The sequence below is a fragment of the Colobus angolensis genome, unplaced genomic scaffold (genome assembly GCF_000951035.1).
Source record: "Colobus angolensis palliatus isolate OR3802 unplaced genomic scaffold, Cang.pa_1.0 Scaffold220, whole genome shotgun sequence".
Lineage (NCBI taxonomy): Eukaryota > Metazoa > Chordata > Mammalia > Primates > Cercopithecidae > Colobus > Colobus angolensis.
Genome location: NW_012115378.1, coordinates 4098848 through 4125838, shown reverse-complemented (window position 1 = coordinate 4125838; position 26991 = coordinate 4098848). Strand labels below are relative to the sequence as shown.

At 36.5% G+C, this 26991-nt stretch overlaps 1 protein-coding gene across 1 annotated transcript in view; it reads left to right on the top strand.

Annotated features, from left to right (window-relative positions):
- The window catches only part of ASXL3 (additional sex combs like transcriptional regulator 3), a 140916-nt gene extending 135667 nt beyond the window's left edge, over positions 1 to 5249 (top strand). Inside the window, exon 11 of the mRNA XM_011943717.1 lies at positions 698 to 5249. Coding sequence (XP_011799107.1) covers positions 698 to 4411 — 3714 coding nt within the window. The 3' untranslated portion in view covers positions 4412 to 5249. The remainder of the gene's footprint in view (positions 1 to 697) is intronic.
- The last annotated feature ends 21742 nt before the right edge of the window (positions 5250 to 26991 follow it).

Below are 26991 nucleotides of genomic sequence, written 5' to 3'. Positions count from 1 at the left end.
TCTCTTGTGTTCTTATCATATATGTATAAAGCAGCATGCAAGGTAGCATGGGAGTGCGTAAGAATCATACTAACATGGCACATGTACATATGTAACAAACCTGCATGTTGTGCACATGTACCCTAGACCATAAAATATAATTTTAAAAAAAGGAAAAATCATAGAGATCTTGGCTTAGAGAGGTTATTGGAGAAACTGAGGTACACAGTGATTAGCCTAGGATCACAGTTCCTTTGTGTAAAGTCAGAATGAGAATTCTAATCGTCAGTATCTCAGTCAGGGCTTTTTTCTTTGGGTCAAATTAAGACAGACAAACTCAAATAGAGTTGAAGTTCCAGTTTTTTATGCCACTAAAAAAGATAATTTCAAAATTAAATATCTTGAAGTCTTTTAGCCTACTGTAATTCTAGAAGCATGAATTTTTTATCCATTTATATGACGCATTAAGAAGATGCTTCATTTGATTCCAAATGAAGTTACAATGGATGTTTATGTAGATTAAAAACAGATTAAAAACTTAATTTTTTATATTCATGCTACATTTCTTATTGCCTTATGCCCTAAAGGCACATCCAGGGATTTAGGTGTAGTTCATGGCACATTTTGAGATTATCTTTTCCCTTGCATTATCACATTCTACGTGCCTCCTCTGTGATCATGTATGAAGCACATTATATATTTTTTTCTCTCCTTTTAGATTCAGCTTTCCAAAATTGGGCCACCTTTTATAATCAAGAGCCAACCAGTCTCCAAACCCGAGTCTCGAGCATCCACTAGCACATCCGTCAGTGGCGGGAGGAACACAGGAGCCAGGACCCTCGCAGATATCAAGGCCCGGGCCCAACAAGCTCGGGCCCAGCGAGAGGCTGCTGCAGCTGCTGCCGTAGCTGCTGCAGCGAGCATTGTCTCTGGAGCCATGGGAAGCCCAGGAGAGGGTGGAAAGGCGAGAACCCTGGCACACATCAAAGAACAGACAAAGGCTAAGCTCTTTGCAAAGCATCAAGCTCGAGCCCATCTCTTCCAGACCTCTAAAGAGACCCGGTTGCCTCCGCTCAGCTCAAAGGAAGGGCCTCCAAACTTAGAAGTCTCTTCTACCCCTGAAACAAAAATGGAAGGTTCGACTGGTGTCATTATTGTCAATCCAAACTGTAGATCTCCTAGCAACAAGTCTGCCCACCTCCGGGAGACCACCACTGTACTACAGCAGTCTCTTAACCCAAGTAAACTTCCAGAAACTGCCACTGACTTATCTGTGCGTAGTTCTGATGAAAACATACCTGTGTCACATTTATCTGAGAAAATTGTTTCATCTACCTCTTCTGAAAATAGCAGTGTGCCCATGCTTTTTAATAAAAATTCTGTCCCTGTATCTGTTTGCAGCACTGCTATATCGGGAGCAATTAAAGAACATCCCTTTGTGAGTTCTGTTGATAAATCCTCTGTCCTAATGTCTGTTGACAGTGCAAACACTACAATTTCTGCTTGTAATATAAGCATGTTAAAAACCATCCAGGGAACTGACACTCCATGTATAGCCATTATACCAAAATGTATTGAAAGCACTCCCATTTCAGCCACTACAGAGGGCTCCAGCATATCAAGCTCCATGGATGATAAGCAGTTACTAATATCAAGCAGCAGTGCTAGTAACTTAGTCTCCACTCAGTACACCTCTGTGCCAACTCCCTCCATCGGAAACAATTTGCCAAACCACCTCTCCACTAACTCTGTCTTGATTCCCCCGATGGGAATTAACAACAGATTTCCTTCTGAGAAGATAGCCATACCTGGGAGTGAAGAACAGGCCACTGTATCCATGGGTACCACTGTGAGAGCAGCCCTCAGCTGCAGTGATTCCGTAGCAGTCACAGACTCTCTGGTTGCACACCCAACCGTTGCAATGTTTAGTGGAAACATGCTGACAATAAACTCTTACGATAGTCCTCCCAAGTTAAGTGCTGAAAGCCTAGACAAAAATTCAGGGCCTCGAAACAGGGCAGATAATTCTGGAAAACCTCAGCAACCACAAGGGGGCTTTGCACCAGCAGCCATAAACCGATCAATTCCGTGTAAAGTCATCGTTGACCACAGCACCACGCTGACCTCCAGTTTGTCTCTGACTGTCTCTGTTGAAAGTTCAGAAGCCAACTTGGACCTGCAGGGCAGGCCAGTGAGGACAGAGGCATCCGTACAGCCCATGGCGTGTCCTCAGGTCTCTGTGATTAGCAGGCCTGAGCCAGTTGCCAGTGAAGGTGTAGATCACAGTTCCACTTTCATTGCTGCTTCGGCAGCAAAACAAGAGTGTAAAATATTGCAGACCACCTGCACAAGTCTCCGAGAATTACCCCTTGTTCCAGATAAATTAAATGAGCCAACTGCTCCCAGTCATAACTTTGCTGAGCAGGCACGTGGCCCAGCTACGTTCAAAAGTGAGGCAGACACAACCTGTAGCAATCAGTATAACCCAAGTAACCGGATTTGCTGGAGTGATGATGGGATGAGGAGCACAGGACAGCCTCTGGTTACTCATTCGGGTTCAAGTAAACAAAAAGAATATCTAGAGCAAAATTGTCCAAAGGCCATCAAAACTGAACATGCCAGCTACTTGAACGTGTCAGAACTTCATCCCAGGAATCTCATAACAAATGTTGCTCTTCCTGTGAAATCTGAACTTCATGAAGCAGACAAGGGCTTTAGAATGGACACTGAAGAGTTCCCCGGCCCTGAGCTGCCTCCTCCAGCTGCAGAGGTAGCCTCTAGTGTACAACAAACACAGAACGTGAAAACTTCCACCTCGAGTCCCATGGAAGAGGCTATTTCCTTGGCTACCGACACCCTGAAAAGAGTCCCTGGTGCAGGGAGCTCAAGCTGTCGTCTGTCCTCTGTGGAGGCTAACAACCCGCTGGTGACGCAGTTACTACAGGGCAACCTGCCTTTGGAAAAAGTGTTGCCACAACCCAGATTGGGAGCCAAGCTTGAAATCAACAGGCTTCCATTGCCTCTTCAAACTACCTCAGTGGGTAAAACAGCGCCAGAGAGAAACGTTGAAATTCCGCCCAGCTCTCCAAATCCAGATGGTAAGGGCTACTTGGCAGGGACTCTTGCACCACTCCAAATGAGAAAGCGAGAAAACCACCCCAAAAAGAGAGTAGCTAGGACTGTAGGAGAACACACTCAAGTTAAATGTGAACCAGGAAAATTGTTAGTGGAGCCAGATGTTAAAGGGGTGCCTTGTGTCATCAATTCTGGCATGAGTCAGCTGGGACACAGCCAGACATTTAAGCAAGAATGGCTAAACAAGCACTCCATGCAGAACAGAATTGTTCACAGCCCTGAGGTCAAACAGCAAAAGAGACTGCTCCCCTCGTGTAGCTTCCAGCAGAACCTATTTCATGTTGACAAGAATGGCGGCTTCCACCCTGACGCTGGTACCTCACACAGACAGCAGTTTTACCAAATGCCTATGGCTGCCAGGGCCCCCATTCCTACTGCAGCTCTATTACAGGCCTCTTCCAAGACCCCAGTGGGGTGTAATGCATTTGCCTTCAACAGGCATCTTGAACAGAAAGGATTGGGAGAGGTTAGTCTTTCCTCAACACCTCACCAGCTAAGGTTAGCCAACATGTTATCCCCCAATATGCCCATGAAAGAAGGTGATGAGGTGGGAGGCACTGCACATGCAATGCCAAACAAAGCACTAGTACATCCGCCGCCACCACCGCCTCCCCCTCCCCCTCCCCCTCCACCCTTGGCTTTGCCCCCGCCTCCCCCCCCACCACCTCCACTACCTCCACCTCTCCCTAATGCAGAAGTCCCATCCGATCCAAAACAACCTCCAGTTACCATGGAAACCACTAAGAGACTTAGTTGGCCACAGTCCACGGGCATATGTAGCAATATAAAATCGGAACCTCTTTCTTTTGAGGAAGGTTTAAGCAGCAGCTGTGAACTGGGCATGAAACAAGTTTCCTATGACCAGAATGAAATGAAAGAACAGTTAAAAGCATTCGCACTAAAAAATGCAGATTTCTCTTCCTATTTGCTTTCTGAGCCACAAAAGCCTTTTGCCCAATTAGCTGCTCAGAAAATGCAGGTGCAGCAACAACAGCAGCTCTGTGGAAATTATCCAACAATACACTTTGGTAGCACGAGTTTCAAAAGGGCAGCATCTGCAATTGAAAAGTCCATTGGGATTTTGGGAAGTGGCTCCAATCCTGCCACGGGCTTGCCTGGTCAGAACGCTCAGATGCCCGTTCAGAACTTTGCCGACAGCAGCAATGCAGACGAATTGGAACTGAAATGCTCTTGCCGGCTGAAAGCCATGATTGTGTGCAAAGGCTGTGGGGCCTTCTGCCATGACGACTGCATAGGTCCTTCAAAACTCTGTGTAGCATGCCTGGTTGTACGATAGATAAGAGCTGAGTGAAAGATGCAGTATCCCTTTTCCACACGGAAAAGCCAAATAGCATCAGCAGCAACACATCGAATAATGCAGTGGTTTCTATCATGCCAATTTATTTTGCTTTGAAGCAGGTACCTTTCCTCTATGGCATTATTTTCTTGCATTTCCCATAAAGGGGAGGATGCATTCCCAACTGAATGGCTCACTGGCATGTCTTTTACATGTTCAGTTGCCATTCCTAGCTTTGGAAAGTTTCTTTCTGTCCATGTGTATACAAGTCAATGCCCCATTTTTGTTTTCTTTTAACCCAGGTGTAGATAGGAAAAGGAAATTTTTAATTACTTAATAACCAGAAATGCAGATATATAAAGAGAATGAAAGGAATGATTTAAAGTGGTTATGCATTTTTCTATAGATGAGCCGTTACAGCAAGGAATTTTACAGTTGACTTTTCTGGACCTAGCTTTACCACAGTGATTAAATCCTATTTAGAAAGGGGAGTCTGATTTAAATGTGTGATTCCTTGTATTTACTCCTATTACAAAAGATATATGAAAGGAGGTATGCCATTGATGAAATCCACTATCCTGAGTATTACCTTTCCTCCTGTTTTACTCTTTCTCAAAGACTATGGCAGAATATCTGGATCTTCCTTGGATTTTGTACACATATTGTAGTGAAATGTGCCCTGCATCTGAAATTGCAGCATGGGACTCATGCCCAGCATCTGGTTCTAGCCCTTTGACACCTGATCATATGAAATCAATTGGTCAGCCAATAGCCATAAGCCCAGAGGATTTTAGAGCTTCATGTATGGCTTTTAAGAGTAGGTTTGCAAAAAAAAAAAGCCCTAAAATTCAAAGCAAGGAAATAAAATGCTGTATATGAACACATAAATGCATTGATAATGTAAATATCCTATTCGTGGTAATGAATTACTAGATATTAAAAGTGGGGGGTGGAAATCATTGTAGCCCTTTATTGATGACACCCATGCATTCTGGCTTCAGACCTTGCAGAGGTTGGCCATCTCCTTTTAAAAGTGTCATTGATGATAAGAGGGACTACCCAAGGCTAAAGCATCAACGTTTTTCAGAACAATTATTTTTCTCATTATTTACAACCTATATAATTCAACTTTGAAATAACCCTTATTTAAAAAAAACAAAAAAAAATGTTCTAGGTATGGCATGTTTTGTTTTTCCCTCAGGTATGTTCAATACATGCTTCATATTTAGGGGAACTGCTTTTGAAAAAGGGATACTGCATCTTAATAGTTATCTTCTGTGTGCATCCAGTAAAATCTGCGTGTTGAGTATTTGAGCTACATTCCATATACTTTGGCCACCCTCAAACCAGAGGACAGCCGTAGTTCAGGAGGCTCTGTTTTCAAAAGCAAGTTCAGAAGCACATGCACATTGAGGAAAGATGAAAGAAAACAAAAACCAACCACGCCCATTTAACTTCAGATTACAGAGCACAAAATGTGGAGTGCCATTAACCCATTGATTGATTGTGGCTGTAGAATTTAAAAAACAAACGGTGGGGGGGTGGGGAATCATCTGTATCCAGGGTAAGAATGACCGATATTTTCACATGGGATCATCCTAGTCACTGTAAACTTTTTGACATTCCCGTAAAACACGTCTTAAAAGTTGACTGGAATGAGCAGAAATTACATTCCTGAAAACAAGAACACTTGTGATTTTTTATAACAACAAACTATATGATATGTTTTTTCCTCCATATTTATTGTGATGTTGCCAAATTTCTTTAGGTGATAGAGACATCATTTCGAATAACAAATTGCTGATAGTGAGAGGTACTTTATCTTAGAAAGAAAAGAAAGGCCTGCTGCTGTAGCCATGATTTTGGTGCTTCAGTACTGTCATTTCTGTTTTTCACAGTAAAATTGGCAAAACTAATGACTGAGAAAGTTAGCAATGCACTTAACCAGCCTTTCCCAAGGAATGCAGCATAAGTTCCAGCGGATCCTTAGTTTTCTCTTCACTGCATGCCAGGTTGTGTTGGGGTGGCATCCTTATCAGTGGTGTCTTTTGTCTGCCTGGCTCTGATATCATCCTGATTTCAAAGATCATGCTCTTAGTCTCACAGCGGGGCACCCCTATAATATAGACACTTGCATGCCAACTCCTTCCAAATTCAATCACTGCTTTACCAGTGTCAGATACTGTGCACACCAGCAAATTGAAGCCCATCACATCAGTAACTGACATGGTGTTGGAAGAAACTCCAGTCTACAGAACCTTTGCACTCGGTATGTGAGGTACAGTTGAGGCTGATGAGGTACTGAGCTCATTATCAGTTCCTTCATTGTTGAATACTGCCTGCAAGTTGCTTATTGGGAATAAGGAAAAGTGTCCTTCTGTATGTTTTGATTTGTCACATAACAGGCTTGGAGAATCAGTTGTTGATAGTGCATGGATTCTATCATCCAGGTCCGATTAGCATAATTTTTTTGTGCCCTTGCTTTTTTTTTTTTTTTTTTTTTTGCTCCAGTTCAAATTCCTAGTGTTCTCACATGGTTTATATTGCTGAAAAATTAGTATCTTTAAGCTAAAATATAAGGGAAAGGAAGAAGAGAAATTTAGATGTAAAATGTAGGTCAGATATTTTATAGGTTTCCATTTAATATATATACACACACAAAAGCCAGTATATTTGAATTGACTGAGTAGGTTCTTAGTTTTCTGATTTCTACATGTGTCTGCTATGTGCAAATGGAGTATGTTATTTACTACATGGTTATTGTGGTGTAGTGTGCAAATGTTAGCACGTGCATTATCCTGATTACTGGACACAGTTTTATTCTTACCAGGAATAGAACTTGCACATGTACCATACAATTTTTTTTTTTAATCACAAAGGATGTATTTCCCTAAGTAGCACTTTTGGAGCAGGGGAAGGAAGAAAACTGCTATTCCCTAATCCTCCTCCTATAAGATATGCATATGCCTGAGGTGTATAAAGACATTTAGGTTAGTTAATGGGCATGTTAATGAGAGCATTCTGATGCAAATTCATTTTCAAAATGAAAATATTTTTTTCTTCCCCAAAGTGAGAATAGCAGAAATTTTGGTGAACTGAGCACCATAGTTATATAATGTTTCCCTGCAAAGGTCTAGTTTGAAGAAAGCAAAACTTGAAAACAAACCTATGAGGTTGAGCCTGGTTGCTATAAAGACTTTGGGGTGGTGTGTGTTTCTGGGATGAGCTATGTAGAAGGTTTAGTTGACTGCTGGACCTTGGATATTCTTAGTTGGTTCAAAATAAACACATAAAAACAAGCTGGTGCATATGGTGCTTTATAATGCAGTGGAGAGTAAGAATACACGTTGCTGTAGCCCCATTTCATTTAAACCCTCGCACAATTTCAAAAGTGGAAGTTACCTTGGCCTCTGGTTTCTCAGTTCCTCCGTGGTATAATGAAGTCCCAGGTTTTAGAAGCTGAAGCCAAGCCTAGGGTAGCATCGTCTGTATGGTGGTGAGGCCCAGCACAGCGGTAGCTGCCTAGTGGGAAAGACCCCTTCTGAGCGCGCAGAGCCCAGAGTCACTGTCCATCTGCGTTCCCAGAGAACAATTGTGAAGAGTCCTAGAACAGGAACTCGGAATCAGACTGTCAGGGGCCTATGTAGCAAAAATGTTACTAAATATAAAATTCCTGTCGTCTTCAGTCTTCATGCTTTGTCACTGTAAAGCGAACAAAAAGCATTTTTACTATAATTTAAAGGAGCTGCTTTTTTATAGCACATACTATTTCGCTTTGTACTATATTTGATAGTTGCAGAATAATTTAGACTGTAGAAAAACTTTGTTGTATTTGTACTGTTCTTGAATGTTTCAAAGAAAGTGCTTTACTTGGTTGCCATAATTTTCTTGTACTGCTGTATTCCCCTCCGTCCCCTACTTCATGGAAACCTGATATGATACATATTTTCAGTAGTTTTTTTTTTTTTTAAGTGTGTTTTTTTTTTTTTTTTTTTTTTTTTTTTTTTTTTTGGTCAGTATTCTGAATGTTTACATCTGTTTGACATTAGCCATTTAATGCCTTTTTTAAAGGCGGTATTACTCCTACAGTGTAACAGCAAAATGTGAAATCAACCCAAACATAACATGCATGGCAAACACAGATTGGGGGCGAAGGCCCTGAACCTACATAGACATTTTATATCAGCATACAGAAAAGTAAAATCCTCCTTCAGTCCTCTACCAAAGAATATATTATTCCCACAGGAAAAACTCAGAAAAGGTGTGTAAAATCCTCAGAAGGGGGAGCAGTTGATACAGTAAGACTGCGACAATTTAATACTGTTACGCTTGCTTTGATACCTGACTAAATGTGACTGAGTGCAACAAGCATTTAAAAAAATTTTTAGACAGTGTTTTGTTTAGAATTCAGGGATCATGCATTCTTTAATGGTGCTGTTTGTTTTTTATTTTTTTTCTACGAAGAAAACAAGTGTTGCCTACAAAAGTGACTGCTCACAATACCATAAGTTAAATGAAATGAAATGTTTGTCTCTTCATGTTTCTCTGTCTTTCCCTTTCTCAAAGTAACAACTTGGGTTTCAATATTAAGATATTCTGGAGAAAATAAAGAAATTAAACATGAAATAATTGTCATTTTAATTTTTTAATGAAATGAAGTAATTTATATATGTTAAATGTACCAACAATTGAAAATTCTATTTTAAAAAAGTATAGGGACAACTTAAACCATATACTGTTAAATTACCCATGCTTCTTTTTGGTAATGGTGACTTGTCAACATATAGTTATAACTATGGTTAAAACAGGAAAAGCTAAAACTGAAACTTCAGAAATGAATGGTAGCTGTTAATGCTTATCATTTAAGACTATATTTGAACTTTCTGTTTTCATTAAGGTCTTCATTTTTTATACCAAAAAGCATTCAGGTAAACAAATTGTTACTATCACATGTATTTTTAACTTTGAAAATGAATAATTCAGAAAATGATCTCTTAAAAGAATTGCTTTGGTTAATTTTTAACAATCCTACATGAAATATTATAGCTAGAGTTATTTGAATGAAATGCTGTGAGCCGTTAAAATAAAATTGGCTCAGTTATATTTACCTAGGTTAAAGAAATATGCATATCTTTTCAGTAAGATGAATCAAAGCATTAAACACAGTTGGCTATTAAATCTGCTGTTTTTCATCTACACAGAAAATGTTGTATTTAGCCACCAGATGGCGAAAGAGGATATTTACTTTTGTAGGGAAAAAAAAAATACTTTTTCCTCCTCCAAAAACCAAATTTAATAATAATACTAAAAGTCCAATTTATTCAAGTCAGTAGAGGATGGGTATTTCTAGGTTAATTACATTATTTTCACTACAATGATGATGCTTTTTTGTTCCACTATTTTTTCTACTAACATATTTACAAAATGCTTTCTTAATTTTATTTTGAATTGCAGAGTTTGTTTTCAAAATTTTTTCTCATTGCATTACCCCACAGGCATTATCTAGTCCAAAACCTATTAGGATAAAACTGAACAGCTCAGCATTCTCTAAGCTGACATTTAGTGAAACTTACCTGAATGCTCTGTGCGTTTTTATTCTAATAAAAGTACAATTACACAATTTTTGTATAAATGTCCCATTATTTTTAATACAATAATGTAGCCTAATTTGAATAATAATTTATGTTAGAATCTAAAGTATTTATTTGTATCCATGATAGCACTTATCAAAGAACAAGTGATTTATCCAGTATTTACCCACATAAATACTTCATTGTAATCGAACATAATTATGTTATTTAGAAGGATCCCAGCTAGCATGTAGTTGATACAACAGTTTTGGCCTCTCTCTGCAGAAGACAATTGAACAGAAATCCTAGAAAGTGTTTCACATCCCATAAAATTATTTGAAATCTGTAGATCGCCTGGACAATATTTCAAGTGAAGATCACACACAGTGCTTCACAGTGATCTGCAAAAATGATAATCAAATGTCACAACTAATTTAGAAGTCTAAATTGAGTGATGAACCCAGTCCTCGTCCCTGTAGAAACTTACCCAAGTTGCCAATGTAATGACCATAGACTCTCACTACTTAGAGGAAAATCGCTTGAGTTAACAAAACAAAAAGGTTGAAGTATTGACCATTTTATTTAACCAGTTTTAAGTTTTGCAACTATAGTAAATATCCCATTGTGCTATCTATTTAAGTAAAGCATGTATTAGAAATATTTGGCAATCTTTGAAGGGTCAACCAACCAATCTAAACACATGCTACACAAAAGAAATGGCCCTATAAAAACACATCAGCGAAGACTGGCTGAATGGCAGTTCTGTGAATGAAGGAACCCCTGAGTCTGCTTTTATCAGTAGTTAGGATTTTTACTTAGTACCTTCATTGTATTTATGGGAAAGTCTGTTTCAGAGGTACTTTGTTTAAGCTAAAATTACCATCTAAAGCCTCATTTTAAAATTTTATTTATTCATTGTAAATTCACAAATTATAGTTGTACATATTTATGGGTTAAAAAGTGATATTACAATTTATGAATACAATATGGAGTAGTTAAGCTAGTGAACATATTCATCATCTCAAATACTTGTTTTTTTTGTGGTGAGAATATTTGAAATGTACTCAGTAGTTTTGAAGCGTACAGGTCCTCATTTACTAAACTCACCATGCTGTGCAAATGGACACTCCTCATAAATAACTTGGCCCGAGAGTAGGGACACCAGCTCCTTTAAAACAAGGTCTCGGACACTTGAAGTTATACACATTCCATCTCATTTTCTGTAGGGTCATCACAAAGTCTTTATTTTGTCAAAAGTTTTTAAATTGAAAATATATTTCACTGTTGATTCAACTTATATCTGTAGTTTCATATTATGATTTTATTTCAGGAAAACACTGTGTCCAGAATCTTCATTCTTCAATGAAGAAGGGACACAGAGGGACCTCAGAGGAGTGCAGAACTATGGTTCCATTTTCCTTGATTCATTTCAGTGACCAATTCTGGGATGTTATAGCATCGTCCCAGATATAGCGAAGTATGACTGACCTCAGTAACGGTAGGAAATGTGAGCTTTTCCTGGGTTTTTCTCTCCTCCTATAGAAGTGACAACATTTATGTGTATCCATTTATATATAAATGAAACATTTCCTACTGTAATATGAACATCATTTGCAGATCACTTTGTCTTAAAATGAAGATTTGAAAGGGTTGGCGTAGGAATAGGGACAGTATTCTATAATGGTTTCTAAGTGGGAGCCACTAACACATTTTATACCCCTTCTTCCTTTAACCTGTAAGTTCGATGTAGATTTCTTTTTTTCTTTTGGTGCATATTTTTGATAAAATCTTTACATCTCCAGGAAGAATAGTAAAAGCTATGAAAAATTAGCTGGTAGCTTAGAAAACTTCAACAAATTTAAAAACTTTTACAAAACTATATTCAGAGTAGGACTTTATGAATAATCTGTAACCTCTCCTCAATAAATACTGAATGTCCTCACCTTTTGTTCATCAGAAAGACTGTGAGATTGGTAGCAGCCAGTTTCTTTCTTTTTCTTCTTCATATGCTGATCTTGGAAAGAGTCTTTGGTAGAAACTTTTCTGTCCAAAAAGATTTGCTTGGCAACAACTGGGAATAATCAAAGCTACCAGTCCTTCCAATTCCAGTTTTATAATTGTGACTTTCAGTAATATTATTACCTTAAAAAATAAGCCTAAAGAAGACATTATGATCTGAATATGGAGGAGATTTTACAAATTCCCTTCATATCGATAAACTTTTAAGAGTTTTCAGTGTATACTACAGCGATTTTCCAGAGCTGTTCCAAAAAGGCCTTATTAAAAAAATATAGCATTCATTTAGAAATAATTGATAACATTAAAAATAATTTATTAAATTATTTAAAATAACAGTTAAGATAGCATTATTTTAAAATGTCTATTAAAAATAGATTAAAAAGTCATAGTTGATAACATTGTTAAATATATTAAATAATTTTAAAATAATAATTGGTAATATTAGTGAAATGAAGTGTAACAAGTGCCACAAAGCATTTTACAAGTATTATCCCATTTATTTTTTAAAAACCTATAAAGAAAGCACCATTTTTGTGTCTATGTAATAAATAAGGAATCTGAGGCTTAGCGAGCTTAAAGTTAAGGACACTTAGCTAAGATTTGGGGTATAAAGATTTATCAGAAACAAAAGCTTATCCTCTTATTTGCTAGAAGATGCAATGACTGCTACACAGATTTTGCTAACTCCTGAGGATTCCTAGAAAAATCAGAGGGTCTCAGACCTTGAAAAAATATACAGGTTAGTGGGAAAGACAATAAAATAATTTAGTCTGACAAAAATATAACCAAGATATGTGCAAGGTTCAATGAGGAAGGAAGCAACCAAGTGGGTGAAACTATGTAGGGTTGCCAGTGGCTGAGAATGAGACCTCTAGAAGGACACATATTCCCCTCATCTGCCATGGTTTAAAGGCAGTACCACGGGGCAGGAGAGCAAGTTTTTCCCCATCAGTATTCCAATTGCTTTCCTGAAACAGGGTTCATCAATAAAGAGACTTTTTTTCTGATAATGAACTTTTTAAGTTTTTTGACTGTCCACTAGAGAAAAAAAATCAAGCTTGTAAAGAATTAAAGTTAGTTTTATTCAGAAGTCTTACTGAGGACTATAGACTCAGGACTATAGCCTTGGAGAGATCTTTCAGAGAGGTGCCATGAGACTATTCCAAAACTGTTTTGGCTCATCGCTTTTATACAGGCAGTGAAGGTTCAGTACGTGCAAAATCATATCAAATTCTGGGTGCAAGAGTACATCTGGTTATAGATTGTAGAGGCATAATCACTGACCCTGCAGGCATTATCTTATTGTAGGAAAAGGCAAGGTCTAGGGTCATTTATCCTTTAAGAAATATAGTGACTCATTCAAGAGATGTGGGAACCGTGAGCTCAATCCAGTTTTGTCTTCAAAGCATTCTTCCAGAGAACTGCATCTTGTCACAGAGTCAGGGGCTTTGTGAAATTATGCTGGCAGGCAGAAATGAGCAGACATGGCTTTCTATATTTACCACTTGATCCTTTACACAGTTCAGAGCTCTGTCCCTAAAACCTTCTTTCATGAATCTAGGAATTTGTTCAGATGTTGGTAATGTTAATAATTGACATTTTAGAAGTTAACATATTGAAACAATATTTATGGTGCCTGATGTCCTTGGTGGTCATTGACTCTTTAATACTTTTTAAAAAATATAAGACATATTGCTGTATGTACAAGTCAACTAGTGTTACAGAGATTACTACAGAAACCAGTGGCAAAAAATGGAGTATCTTGATATAAATTGCAAAGTGAGCAATTAATTTTTTTAAAGGAGAAGAAATTGCTTCTGACTACTCATATTACTTAATAGGATTCAAATAAGAAAACAAAGAGTTACACATGCAAGCTGCAAGTTTGGATTGAAGTCAGGGAACTTATAAATGTGTCATCCAGTACTTTTGAGAAGTAAAAGCTCCCCACTCTGCTGATGATCACAGAAGGAAAATATTTTCATCATTGGAGAAAATGAAAGCATACAAGAGTCATCCAGCTGATAACACCAAGATATATATGGTGCCAGAGATTAGCTTCACCTGTGTCAGTATTTTTCCAAGACACGCTCGCCTGTTTAAGTGAATCCTACTACTCTCTTAATTCCACACTGGTGACTGAGGACACAAGCGATGACTGTCACTCCGCAGAGAAGCCTAGTCTGTAGCACCAAGTGGTCCATGCTGCGTTGTCATCCTGCCCCAGCTGTGAGAGCGTGACGTTGGGTGATTCACATTCCTGCTTTGTGTCTGACTCATCATCTTGCCCACAGGCCAAACCCATCTTTTATCACCTCTTGCTTGCAAATATTTATCTTAAAGCCATCTGGCAACCTCATGTTTTAAGTATCTTAATAAGTATTTATTTGAAGATAATGTGAAACTAAGAAATTTATAACTTTACATTTAGTGAGAAATTGCATTTTCCTGCTTTCAAAAAGAGATTTTAACTTCCTTTTCTACTTAAATAAAACATGTCATCTCACTGAATATAAAAAGACCTCACTCCTTGACCTTTAACAGTTGTCAAGGGATTCTAAAGATGAAGGCACTTTTGGTGCCAAAATTCATCCAACATTCAATAAGCAAATTTGTTTTTATCACCATCTCTATGCTAGGCCATGAATTACAGGGAATACAGCGTTTTTCTGGTGACTTGATTTTTCAAGAAAATTTGTACCGTAAAACATTATCATAAGGCGGAAGAAATTTATCAGAAATGCTATTCAAACATACCTTTCTGGGTCATCCTATTTCCCAGAACAGCTTGCATATGGATGGAGAGAATAATTGAGGAATGCAAGTTCTGAAAAGATGTCTCTTTTGAAGTTATATTTAATTTCCAGACTGCTTTATCCAGGCTCAGAGTCAAAATATTTAGCAATATAGTAGAAGATGCAAAATAGTTTTCTGCATCTTCTACTGGAGAAACTATACTTTCTATACTTTCTAATATAAAATGAGGAGAAAGAAAGAAAAACTCCCATATATGGAGAATGGTTTGTCATCAAATTTGGCTCATCTGGAGAAAACAGCACAGATGGTCTAGCTTGCTTCAGGATTGCAGTTTCGTGCCATGCATGATTCACCAGAGAAGGTAAATCAGCATCTGTTCATTTCATTTTGTGTTCACTGTTGTAGTAATAGGTAGTAATGTGCATTAACATTCTTTTGTTGCTAGACCTTAACAAGCAAATGAGTGTTATTTTCTAGCTAAATTAGAGATTATTTTTTCTATAGTTTTACATTCAGATTAATGAAGTGATGCTGAAAAAAAATAAAACCACCTTTCCAGCTTACTAAGATTTGGGAACTCTTCGCTTGGAACACCCTTTCATCAAGACCTAAAAGTAATTTCCTTCTTTTTTTTTCTTTTTTAAGACTATCAAAGTAATTTATCAGAAAGAAAAAACTGGACTCTGTAATCAGTTATTCTTACACGTGGTTGTTTATTAAAATATGGTCACGGGACATTTCTGTTTATGACTGTGAAGGTGGATTTTAAAACATCCTTCCACACACAGATTTGACCTGTTTTTATGTTTCATAGTTGGCTAATATATTACCAAAAATGAATGATACTTTAATAATGGAAAAATCTGATTTCCTGACTCATAGTTTAGCAAATAGATTTATGCAAATCTGATGAAGTTAGTTTCTGTGTGGAAAGCAAATGTCTTTCTGAACTGTGCACAATACAGATCCCTATATTCCTTTTTGGTTATTCCCTGAGTTATATCTTATGGTTACAGGGAGCTACAGTTCATTTATGGTGAGCCTTATATGTCTCTGGACTAAAATTTACTGAAGAGAAGGTGTAATATCTCTTCTACTTCGGTATCTGTAGTTGCTTCCATCGTGCATAACATGGGGATAATTCATTAATATAGACAATAAATGTTTGTGTCATAGATTTCTCTTTGCCAGGGCATGGCAGAGATGCTATGGGTACCACAATGAACAAATTGTCAACATTCTTGAGCTTTTGTTCCAGTGGATGGAGACAGGTAACAAAGAGATAAATACAAAACACATATAGTATATTTGAAAGTGGTAAGTGCTATGAAGGAAAACAAAGCATCGTAAGTATATTAAAAAAATCAGAGTGTGGAGGTTGTAATGTATAAAGAGTTCCCAGAGAAGGCCTTGCTGAAAAGGTGCTATGAACTGAAATGTGGCCCCGCTACCAAATTCATAAGTTGAACCTCTAAACCCAATGTAACTGTATGTGGAAATAAGACCTATAATGAGGTAATTAAACTTAAATAAGGTCATAAGGGTGGGACTGTAATCCAAGAAAATTGATGTCCTTATAAGAAGAGCGAGACACCAGATCTCTCTCTGTCCGTGTGAACACGGAGGAAAGACCGTATGAGGACACAGCAAGAAGGCTGCAATCTGCAGGCCAGGAAGAGAGACCTCTCCAGAAACCAACCCTGCTGTCACTTTGATTTTGGACTTCCAGCTTCCAGAACTATAAGAAAATAAGTTTCTATTGTTGAAGCCACCAGTCCATGATATTCTGTTGTGCAGCCCAAAACAACCGAGAGGGAAAGAATATTTGCATAGACAATGGAAGATGTGAAGGTGTGGGACCACGTCAAGTGGACAACAAGTGGAGAGGCCTCCTATGCAGAGGCAGAAACAAATGTAAGGCTCTGGATCTCAGTGTACTATGGTAGGTAATTAAAATAAAATTATCTCTCATTCTCAGAATGTCCTATTAAGAAGAGGAGGCTCCTATACAAGGTAAGATAATGAATTTGTAAGGCTTTCTGTTTATCAAGGTTCTTACATGAGTGATGAGATCAGCTATTTTCGAAGACCTAACTTGACAAAAAGTGTAACTTTTTCAGTAAATGATTTACATTATTTACTTTTCCTTTGCACATGTCCTTAGACTTCTAAGAAAAAGTAGGATTATTTATTCACCAAGCAAGATAATAAAGGGTCTTATGTATTAATCACTTTATCTCAGGCTTTGCTAGATCTAAAGCCACCTATGAGAACTAAGAAGGTGGTTTTCTCATTTTCAGATAAGGAAAGTAAGAGTCAAAGTTATTAAATCAACTGAAAGAACCCACTTTCTCCAAAGGTCCTGCCCTTTTAAACCATGCAGTTTTAGGTAAATGTCAGTGTGCATGGACTGCTCCAGTCTTCTTTGTTGTGAATAGCTGTACTTTTTTCTTTTCTTTTCTTTAGAGACAGGGCCCCACTCTGTCACTCAGGCCGGAATGCAGTAGTGTATCATGGCTCACTGTAACCTCAAACTCCAGGACACAATTGATCCTCTCACCACAACCTCCAGAGTTGCTGTGATTATAGGCATGAGCCACTGCAACTGGCTAGCTGTAGATTTTAAGAAAACTGTCAGTAGAGATATGTTTTTGTTTAGTGGAGTATTTTGTTACTTTTTTTCAAAACTTCTGAACACTGTATACACCACTTGACCTGTACTTGACAATTAGAGCCTGTAAAATGCAAAGGCTTAAAAAATCCAAAAAACATAAATTCAAGGTTTGCCTTTCAATAAACCCAAAAAACATCTGCTCTGAATACTCACTTGCCATATTTAAGTATTATGGGGAAGAGAGAAACCAGTAAGCATACAATAACTCTATATTGAACCAGGAAGAAGCTTTGTCTGGCTGGCTATACCTCTACCTTTCTGTATATAGCCTGACAGAATACTAGAGTTGAAAGAACACAGACCATAGGACCAGAAAGTCTTGTTTGAATTCAGATGTTGACATTTACAAACAATGTAATCTGGGTTACTTAACCCATCTGACCATCCAAGCTTACCTATAAGATGGAATTATGGTAACCTGGCAAGATTGTTGTGCGGGTAGAATACATATATACTGCTTAGCATAATGTTTGTTGTTTGTTATGATCACAATATATGATCTCCAGTATTCAAAGAGTCATATTCTTCCTAACAGAGTCTTCAAAGCCTGCATTTTGAAATTGGAAATGAACTCCTGATAAACACCATTGTTCCCTTAATATTACCCTAATGTTGGGATATATCATCATTTTCACTTAACGGAAGAAATTGAGACAAGTGAAAGCTAAATGTTCTTCCCAGTTTGTGCATTTTCTAGTAATGTTATTGTTGAGGTCCTCTGCCTGTATAATTTTATTCAGATTGCTAATGGTTCTGAAACTTCAAAGTGCATTGAAATGGATGCTGAATTCTGGCCCTCACCCTTGAGGTTTTTTAGGATCACTCTAAGTGATTCTAATCAGAAAGTTGTAATCAGAAAGCAACAAACACATTGTACCAGAATCGTTCTCTATATAAACTATCAATTTACCACTTAATATTGGAAGGTGGAAAATCATTGGCTACCTAGCCTTCAGATTTCACAGCAGTTATCTGTAAGAGTAAATATTAGAAAAATTGGCAAATATTTAACAAAAGAGAACGGATTATATAAATTGGTCTAGCCATATGGGAATATTATGCAATCACCATATATAATATTGAGAAAAATAACCAATGACATGATATGTAATTGGTACTATGTTGAGTGAAAAATAGCACTTAAAATGTTATGGAAAAATGACTTCTTTATTTATTTATTCTCTTTTTTGAGACAAGCTCTCCCTCTGTCACCCAGGATAGAGTGCAGTGGTGAGAACTTGTCTCACTACAACCTCCACCTCCCGTCAAGCAATTCTCATGCTTCAGCCTCCCAAGTAACTGGGATTACAGGCGCCCACCACCATGCCTGGCTAATTTTTGTATTTTTAGTAGAGTCAGGGTTTCACCATGTTGGCCAGGCTGGTCTCGAATTCCTGACTCCAGGTGATCCTCCCGCCTCAGCCTCCCAAAAGTGTGGGATTGCAGGCATAAGCCATGACACCCAGCCAATTGTTATTGCTGAAAAAACAACTCTACATCAAAAAAGAGAATATATATAATCACAAGTGACTATTAATGTTTAATTCTAGGTGTGAAGATTGTGAGTAATTTTATTTATCTTTTCTGAATTCTTCAGCATTTCTTCTCTGAATATGTGTGACTTCTGTTATCAGGTTTCTATGGCTATTAAAAGTAATAGCAACTTTTAAGTATTGGAAAAGCAACTATGCAACTTCACAAAGCCATTCTAGGCAATATTAAAAATTATATTCATAGAATATTAGGTAGTTAAGTTAGTTTTAAATGTTTATTTTTCTCATAGTTGAATATGCTAGTTTATATTAGAGAAATTAATTAAATGAATATTATCTATCATATATTTTATTGAAAATAATACTGTCTTACAGCATGCTAAATGATAAGTGATAGGATTAAACAATAAGATAGTACATTGGTACAGGGTATTTATTACATTTCTGCTGCCACCCAGTGGCTGCTCCATCTGTTTTATATATATTGCTCATCTAGCTAATTGTCCAGTAAAGTTGCTCACAAAGAGCACTCTTGTAGGTAGAATCAATTTGCTCTGAAGCAGCAGTGATTTTCCAGGTCTAGGAATGACCAGTTAAAGCATGTCAAGTCAGAGAGAAATCTTTCCACAGAACAACACTAAGATGTTTTGGGTCCACATGACTAATCTGCTAACAGACATTATTTGTTCCACAGATTCTAGAATCTTTTTCTTGCTATAACAGGGTCCTTCTTAAGCTAATTTTTCATAAGTCCTGTGCAAAGGACAGTTGCCCCACAGTAGCAATCGCTAACACCTGCTTGCCGAATTAGATCCAATCACCTTTAACTCAGAGAAGACAAAAGCTGTGGATGAAGCCAAATTATAATAGTTGGACATCCCTCTGGACAAGCAAGAGAGGACAGCCAGCTGCAGTTCATCAGGAGCACAGCTACACAAAGTCTTTCAGGTCTTCTAATAGCTGAGGCAAGGCCCCCAGAGTTTGATTTAAATGAAAATATATAAAACCATGAAGGAAAAATAAGAAAATACATATCTGAACAAGTTCCAATTCTAAGAAATTCTCCAATTTACTAAGATATTTTAGAAAACAAACCACATCTAGAAAACCAAATGAGAAATACAAAGATTAGCTATGTAAGTCAGTGTTTGCTCAGATTTGCAAAAGCCTTGACGTAAGAATGAAGAAATACACACCCAAATATCATCAGTGGTGGTGGGATATGTATGGGATAGACAGGAAAACTACCTTCCTGCTCCTCTCTAGTTTTTGAATTGTTACAGAGCATACACAACAATAAATATAATGTTTAAAGCCTATGAAATAGGTATTGTGAGATAGAAGGAAAAGATAATTAAGCACTGGGCTAGTGGCTCCTTCTTGCATTCCTTTGGGTAGAAGGTAAAATACCAACAACCTGGAATAGTCTTCAGGCCTCTATAGGGGACAGTTTTCCAAAAGAAGACATGAATTTCAGAAGGGATGAAGATTGAGATTCCTTAACACAAAACAAGGAAATTTGAGGCCCAAAGAGCAACCAGATCAGACAAATGTAAAATAGAGACATCTTTTGCTTGAAAATACAACTCACAAAGTTGAAGCCAATCTTAAATCAAAATTTTGAAAAGCCACTGTCAAAAAGTAATTTTGGAGCTAAAGAAAATGAATACAAAAGCACTAGTATGAAACAATAGCAAATTTCAAATTCTGATTAAGCCATGGTTGTCTACTATGGTTGTTCTGAGTACAGAAGACTGGAAAACCCTTCAGTAATTATGAAAATCACACTCATGAATGTTGCCTTATAGGTTATTAATTCTAAACTAGGGAAGCAGGCTTTGGAGGATTTGAAGGTAGGGCAAAGAAAGGTCAGTTATAAGGACTTGGATCTCAGGGTCATTCATTTCTGCAGAGATCTTTCTTTGAGACCAGCCTGTCATTTTAAGGTCATAGGGATAGGCATAATTTTCACTTTTTTTGTGAAAAAACACTTTTTGTTTTTCCTTTGGTCACAGGGCTCTTATCTTTGTGTCACCCTTTTGGTATGGCTTGCTGTGTCAGATTTTGACTTTGGAAGATTGTTACCCTAATGGCAAATTGAGATCTGTCATTTATTTATATCTCCTTGGAGAATTAGTGCCTTATAAACCTGAAAGGAATAAATTCTTGATTGCACTCTATTAATTTAGAAACATAGTGATTTATATTGTGTTAAATTAAGAATGTGTAAAATGACTTGATCCATGTTTGTTCTAATTATGCTTCTGAACTCTTATTAAAATCAATCAAAATTTGTCTTTGTAGTTTCAAAACAATAACAGCTGATATACATTTCTATTACTGATGAAACTGTAAATATTGAGTAAACAAGACAGGAAATACATTAAGACCCATTAAAGTATTTGTTTCTATGTCTTTATAAGATTAGTGCCTGCTGACCACTGGTATACAGTAGGCTTCCCCATTGGCTTCACTCTCTTCAACTTTCCCTGCTTCATTTTTCTCTGTAAAATTTTAGCTGTTAAATTCAAAGCTTGAAGAATGACTTGGACAAATATTAAAACACAGTAATCATTTAAACAGCATAGATATGATACTTTTATATTTTTCAAGTCTCAAGGTCAGCATAATAAGTGATTGTTTCACTTTTTCTTAAGAAAGAAAAGGAGGAAAGAAGTGTTATTTTCCAACACAAGTTGTCTTCAAACAGTACTGAAATCCATTTGTGATGTATCCATATTACTATTATTTAATTTATATTGTGATATTCTTAAAAATATTCTTATTTAACTTTGTAAACAAATTCAAGTGTTAGCTCATTAAACTTTTGTATCTTATGTTTCCATTTTTAGTTCTTATTCACTAATTATATATCTTACACTGTAATCAATTTTGTTAGTCTGGAACAAAGATTCTCAAGTATTAATGTGCCAAGAATTCATACAGATACTTGTCAAAAATGTAGATTCTGGGTATCCGCCATCAGAATTGGTGTATCAGAATGGGACCCAAGAGTCTACATATGTAATAGGCAACTCAGGTGATTCTGATATACATAGTCTAGAGATTTAAAGTATGTGATTGTCATCTGTCATTACAGTATCCTTACATGTAGTGTAACTGTAATAATCCCTTAAGAACTTAATATATCCTGGAGAGGAGTGGACAGTGAAAGCTCTATTATAAATGCCTCTAGAGAGGTGACCTTACATTGGGAAGAATAATTTATTCATTTTGTGGGAAAAAGATATGCGCTGGGACTTGGTAAACACATAAAATGAGCTCAGCGTCCAGTATAGCACAAAAGCAAATGCTATTTCTCCTTTCCTTTGCCTTTTTAATTTAGTGTCAACTCCAGGGTTTCTGTTTCTTCCATTTTACCTTTTACATTTATTTGACTGTTTTCCACATAGGCTATTTGAGTAGGGGGATAAAAGCAAGTTTTTGACAAATTAAAATCCACTCCATGAATTTTAATGTACTTAATAATTATACTTTATTAGCCTTTTCACTAAAGAGCATTTCACTTGAAAAGAAAATGTGTCCTGCTGGTTAAAATGAAGGCTTTTTGCTTTAATTTATTTTCTAACTTGTTATCAGCCCTTATGCTGAATAAACTAGAGTTATGTAATTATTTATTTCTTCTTGCAAAAACCAGAAGGGTACATTTCTTGAAGGAAATTTCCATCATGAACAAGTATATATTATTCTAAATATCTTGTAGCGTACTTATCATATATATGTGAAATCAGATATTACAAATTTAATATGGAGTTAACTTTATTGCATTTCATTCATAGGATTAATCTATTTATATTCTTAATGTTCTTAAAGTAACTTTTGAATTTTCACACAGTTGATCACTAAAGATTTTGGCTAATTGTGTAACACTTGCCTTCATGAATATTTTGCTAATGTACAATTTTACAATATTAAGTTTCTCTTCTGTAGTTTTCCTAATCATGCTGTGGAAATAAGTACTTATGGTTAGAATTTTAAAAGAGGATACTTCAGATATTGGATAAATAACTACTGCAGTGTTAAAATGTGACTGTTGTAAAGTGAACTAATTACATTTTTTACCCTCTAGATTATCAAATAGTAATAAACCATAAAACATTGGATGACAGGTGAGGCCTTTAAGCTTTTGATCCACATCAACCAAAAGACCCTGGACAAAGCTCATGAAAGACACAGTAATATTTTTTTATGTGGATAATTGAGTTTACTGTGTTCTCTTTTATTTCCTAAGTGTGGATCTTTCAATCATTACAGAAGTGAATTTGACTCATTTTCTTCACTATACATCTTACGTATTCTATGTCCATAATATGGTACCATCCTCCTGAAATACTGCCTGGGTTTCTCAGATCACCTGAAATTTACTATTTAACATATTTAAGTGGATCTGTGATAAGTATAATGTAGCTTCTTTGAAAGAAAGACTGTTTTATTTTTGATTAACTTCCTATGGTGCTTTGCACAGGTAAAGTTTAAATAATCTGGACTTTACAGTCTGGGATCAGAGGTTCAAGTAAGAGCTCTACCATTAGCAGCTTTGTGATTCTTAAGTCTCTGATTCTTAATTTCCTTGGTTAATTTGCACATACTCCATCTAAAAGTGCAAATAAAATGCTTCCTTATGTTCTAGCTAAAGCTCACTAACATGAGGGAAATTCAAAAATTAAATTTAGCCAAGTCTGGTAACCTCAGTCTGATCCAATAACTGTTACCTTTAAAGTAACACCCATATATATATATGTGTGTGTGTGTGTTCTATATATATAATATAAACTGTTCTATATATAATAATATAATCTTTATGTAATAATATATATAATATAAACTGGTCTAATAGATATTATATTCTAATATATGTTAGAACAGTTTATATTATATATATTAGAATATAATATCTATTAGACCAGTTTATATTATATATATCTAATATATATAAGATACATATATGTTAACACAGTTTTAGATTTAAGTAAAATTGAAGAGATAATACAAAGAGCTCCCATATACCCTGTATGTAGTTTTCCCTGTCATTAACAAATTGCATTAGTATGGTATATTTAGTATAATTAATGAAACAATATTGATGCATTATTTTTAATTAAAGTCCCTATTTTATTCAGATTTACTTAGTGTCACCTAATGTCTTTTTCTGTTCCAGGATCCCATCTGGAATATTACATTACTTTAGTAATCATATCTTCATAGGCTCCTGTTGCCTGTGGAGTCTCCAAGACTTTCTAGTTATTGATGACTGTAAGTTTTGAGGAGTACTTTTGAGGTATCTTCACAGATGCATCTTTATTGGAATTCATCTGATGTCTTTTTCATGATTAGACTGCGGATATGGGGCTTTGGGAGGAAGGGAGATAAAGTGAAATCCTCATCACATCAACATGATTTGTCACTGCTGATACTGACATGGATTACCTGACTGAAGTGGTATTTATTAACAACAGGTTTCTCTACTGCAAAGTTACTCCTTTTTCCCCATTCCATCCTGTACTCTTTGAAAGGCGTATCACTAGACACATTCCGCATTAAAGAGTGGGAATGTGCACTCCCTCTCCATAATAGTTTCTTAGGGCCACTGTAACATATTTCCACAAAATTTGTGGTTTAAAATGACAGAAATGTATTTTCTCACAGTTCTGTGGGCCAGAAGTCTGGAATTAAGGGGTCAGTAGAATCATGCTCAGAAAGTTCTAGGGAGAATCCATTTTTGTGTCTTCCACCTTCTGGTAGCTTCAGGCATTCCTTGGCTTGTTGCTGCATAACTCTCTCTGCCGCTGTTTTCAAAAGGCCCCTGTCAGTCTTTCCCTCTTCTTATAAGAACACTTGCTACTGGATTTGGGCCCACTTGGACAATCCAGGATGATTGCATGTTAAGATCCTTAACATCACTGCATCTGCAAAGACCCTTTTTCAAAATAAAGTCAAATCAACAGGTTCCAGGTAGACGTATCTTTTGGAGAGCCACACTTCAATTCACTATATGTTCCTTGAGAACAGGGTACCTACATAAATTATTTCAAGACAGATTGTTTATCTTCCCCCTCATTTATTGATATATTTATTCAGTAATTCATTTATACCAGTATGGACTCATGGATATTTATCTTGTATTTTAAAGTATAATCCGATACTTCATTTTCTTGCTCAAATTGTTCTGCTTTTGGCCATTGGGATCTCCTTCAGTTAGCTCTTGTGTTTCTTTGGAATATCCACATCCATGTAGAGTGTTTGGGTGATTTTTAATTTCTTTTTTTTTTTTCTTGGTCTTTAAAAATTTTTTTTAACACTTTCTTAACTTTCTGTAATAACAACACAGGATACTCGAGGTTCATAGTGTATAATTCGAAGACTTTCTAGTTATTGATGACTGTAAGTTTTGAGGAGTTACTTTTGAAGTATTTTCACAGGTGCATCTTGTTCATCTTGTATAATTTCTGCCCTGGTTTTAAAATTGGCTGTTTATCCAAGGAGCCCTGTTATTTTTAATTGGAAAATGGTATTAGAAACCAATGGTATTAGAAATCAACATCTGGGTACTAGATGGGTTTCTTGTTGCTGAGTTGTCATTACTTCTTGGCCTTTTCAGTTGAGAGAATAAGGCAGTATATGTGGGTCTACTTACCTATGTTCACACGCCTGTTTATATAAGTAAGCATCTATGACTCTAGGAAGCTAAACATGAATTCATAATGCCTTCAATTCTGATCCATTACTATATACAGCTCATCCAACTGTCCTTACTTTGCTTATCTCCAAATTCCCACCCCATAGTGAGAAAGCTTGCTTCCACCATCCACCATCCATTTATTTAATTATTCAAGTTCAGTATAAATGTGTAGCAATATCAGAAGGTCAACCTATACCACAATGGGAAACAATTTGTATCAACTAGGGTACAGTACTAACGTGGAGTTCCTCTTGCTTTTAGTTTAATGAATTTCAGTCACTCCCAAAGTTACTTAAGTCAGCACATGTTCCCACAACTCCCATCATTGAGATTATTTATAAATTTATATACAGGTAGATTCTCTTGATATGTCTGCATTCCACCCTGCAATCTCCTGGCCTCCTAAACAATTGTTTTTAAATTTGCCTATATTAATGTTATCCTCTGTGCTGGAAAGTTCTTTGGGTTTTGACAAATACATAATGTGTAACTACCATTATGGTATCATACAGAATAATTTCACTGCTCTAAATCTATCTTGTACTTTACCTATTCGACCCTTCCTTCTCTCCCGAAGCTCCTGGCGACTACCAATGTTTTTACTGTCTCTAGAGTCTTGCCTTTTTCCAGATGTTGTATAATTGAAAGAGTATGTAGACTTTCCAGAATGGCTTCTTTCACTTAGCTAGATACAGGGTCATCCATGTCTTCACTTAGCTTTATAGCTCGTTTATTTTTGTCATTCAATAACATTCCATTGTTTGGAAGTACTACAGTTTATCAGTTTATCTACTGAAGATCTTCTTGGGTGATTCAAGTTTTGGTAATTATGAATAAAGCTGCTGTAAACTTTCATGTTCAGGTTTTTGTGTAGGCCTGAATTTAAAATCAATTAGGTAAATACCTTGGGGCCTGATTATTGGGTTGTATGGTAAGACTGTGTTTAGCTCTATAAAAACTGCCAAACTGTATTCCAAGACGACTGTGACATTTTGCATTACCACTTCCAGAATGAGAATTCTTGTTGCTCTCGATCCTCACCAGTATTTAGCATAAAGTTGAGCCATTCTAACATTTGTAGTGGTATCTTATTGTTCTTTAAATTTGTAATTCTCTTATGACATTTTCTGTTGAGTATATTTTCCTGTGCTTCTTTGCGATTTGTATATTTCTTTGGCAAGTCCTTTATCTTTGGCCCATTTTTAAATTGAGTTGTTTGTTTTTTTATTGTTGAGGTTTGAAAGTTGTTTGTATATTTTGTAAAAGGTAAAAGATTTCTATTATCTGAAGAGAAACCAGGGTTGTTTGTATATTTTGGATATATATACTTTATCAAATTTGTACTTTTGCAAATATTTTCTCCAAAA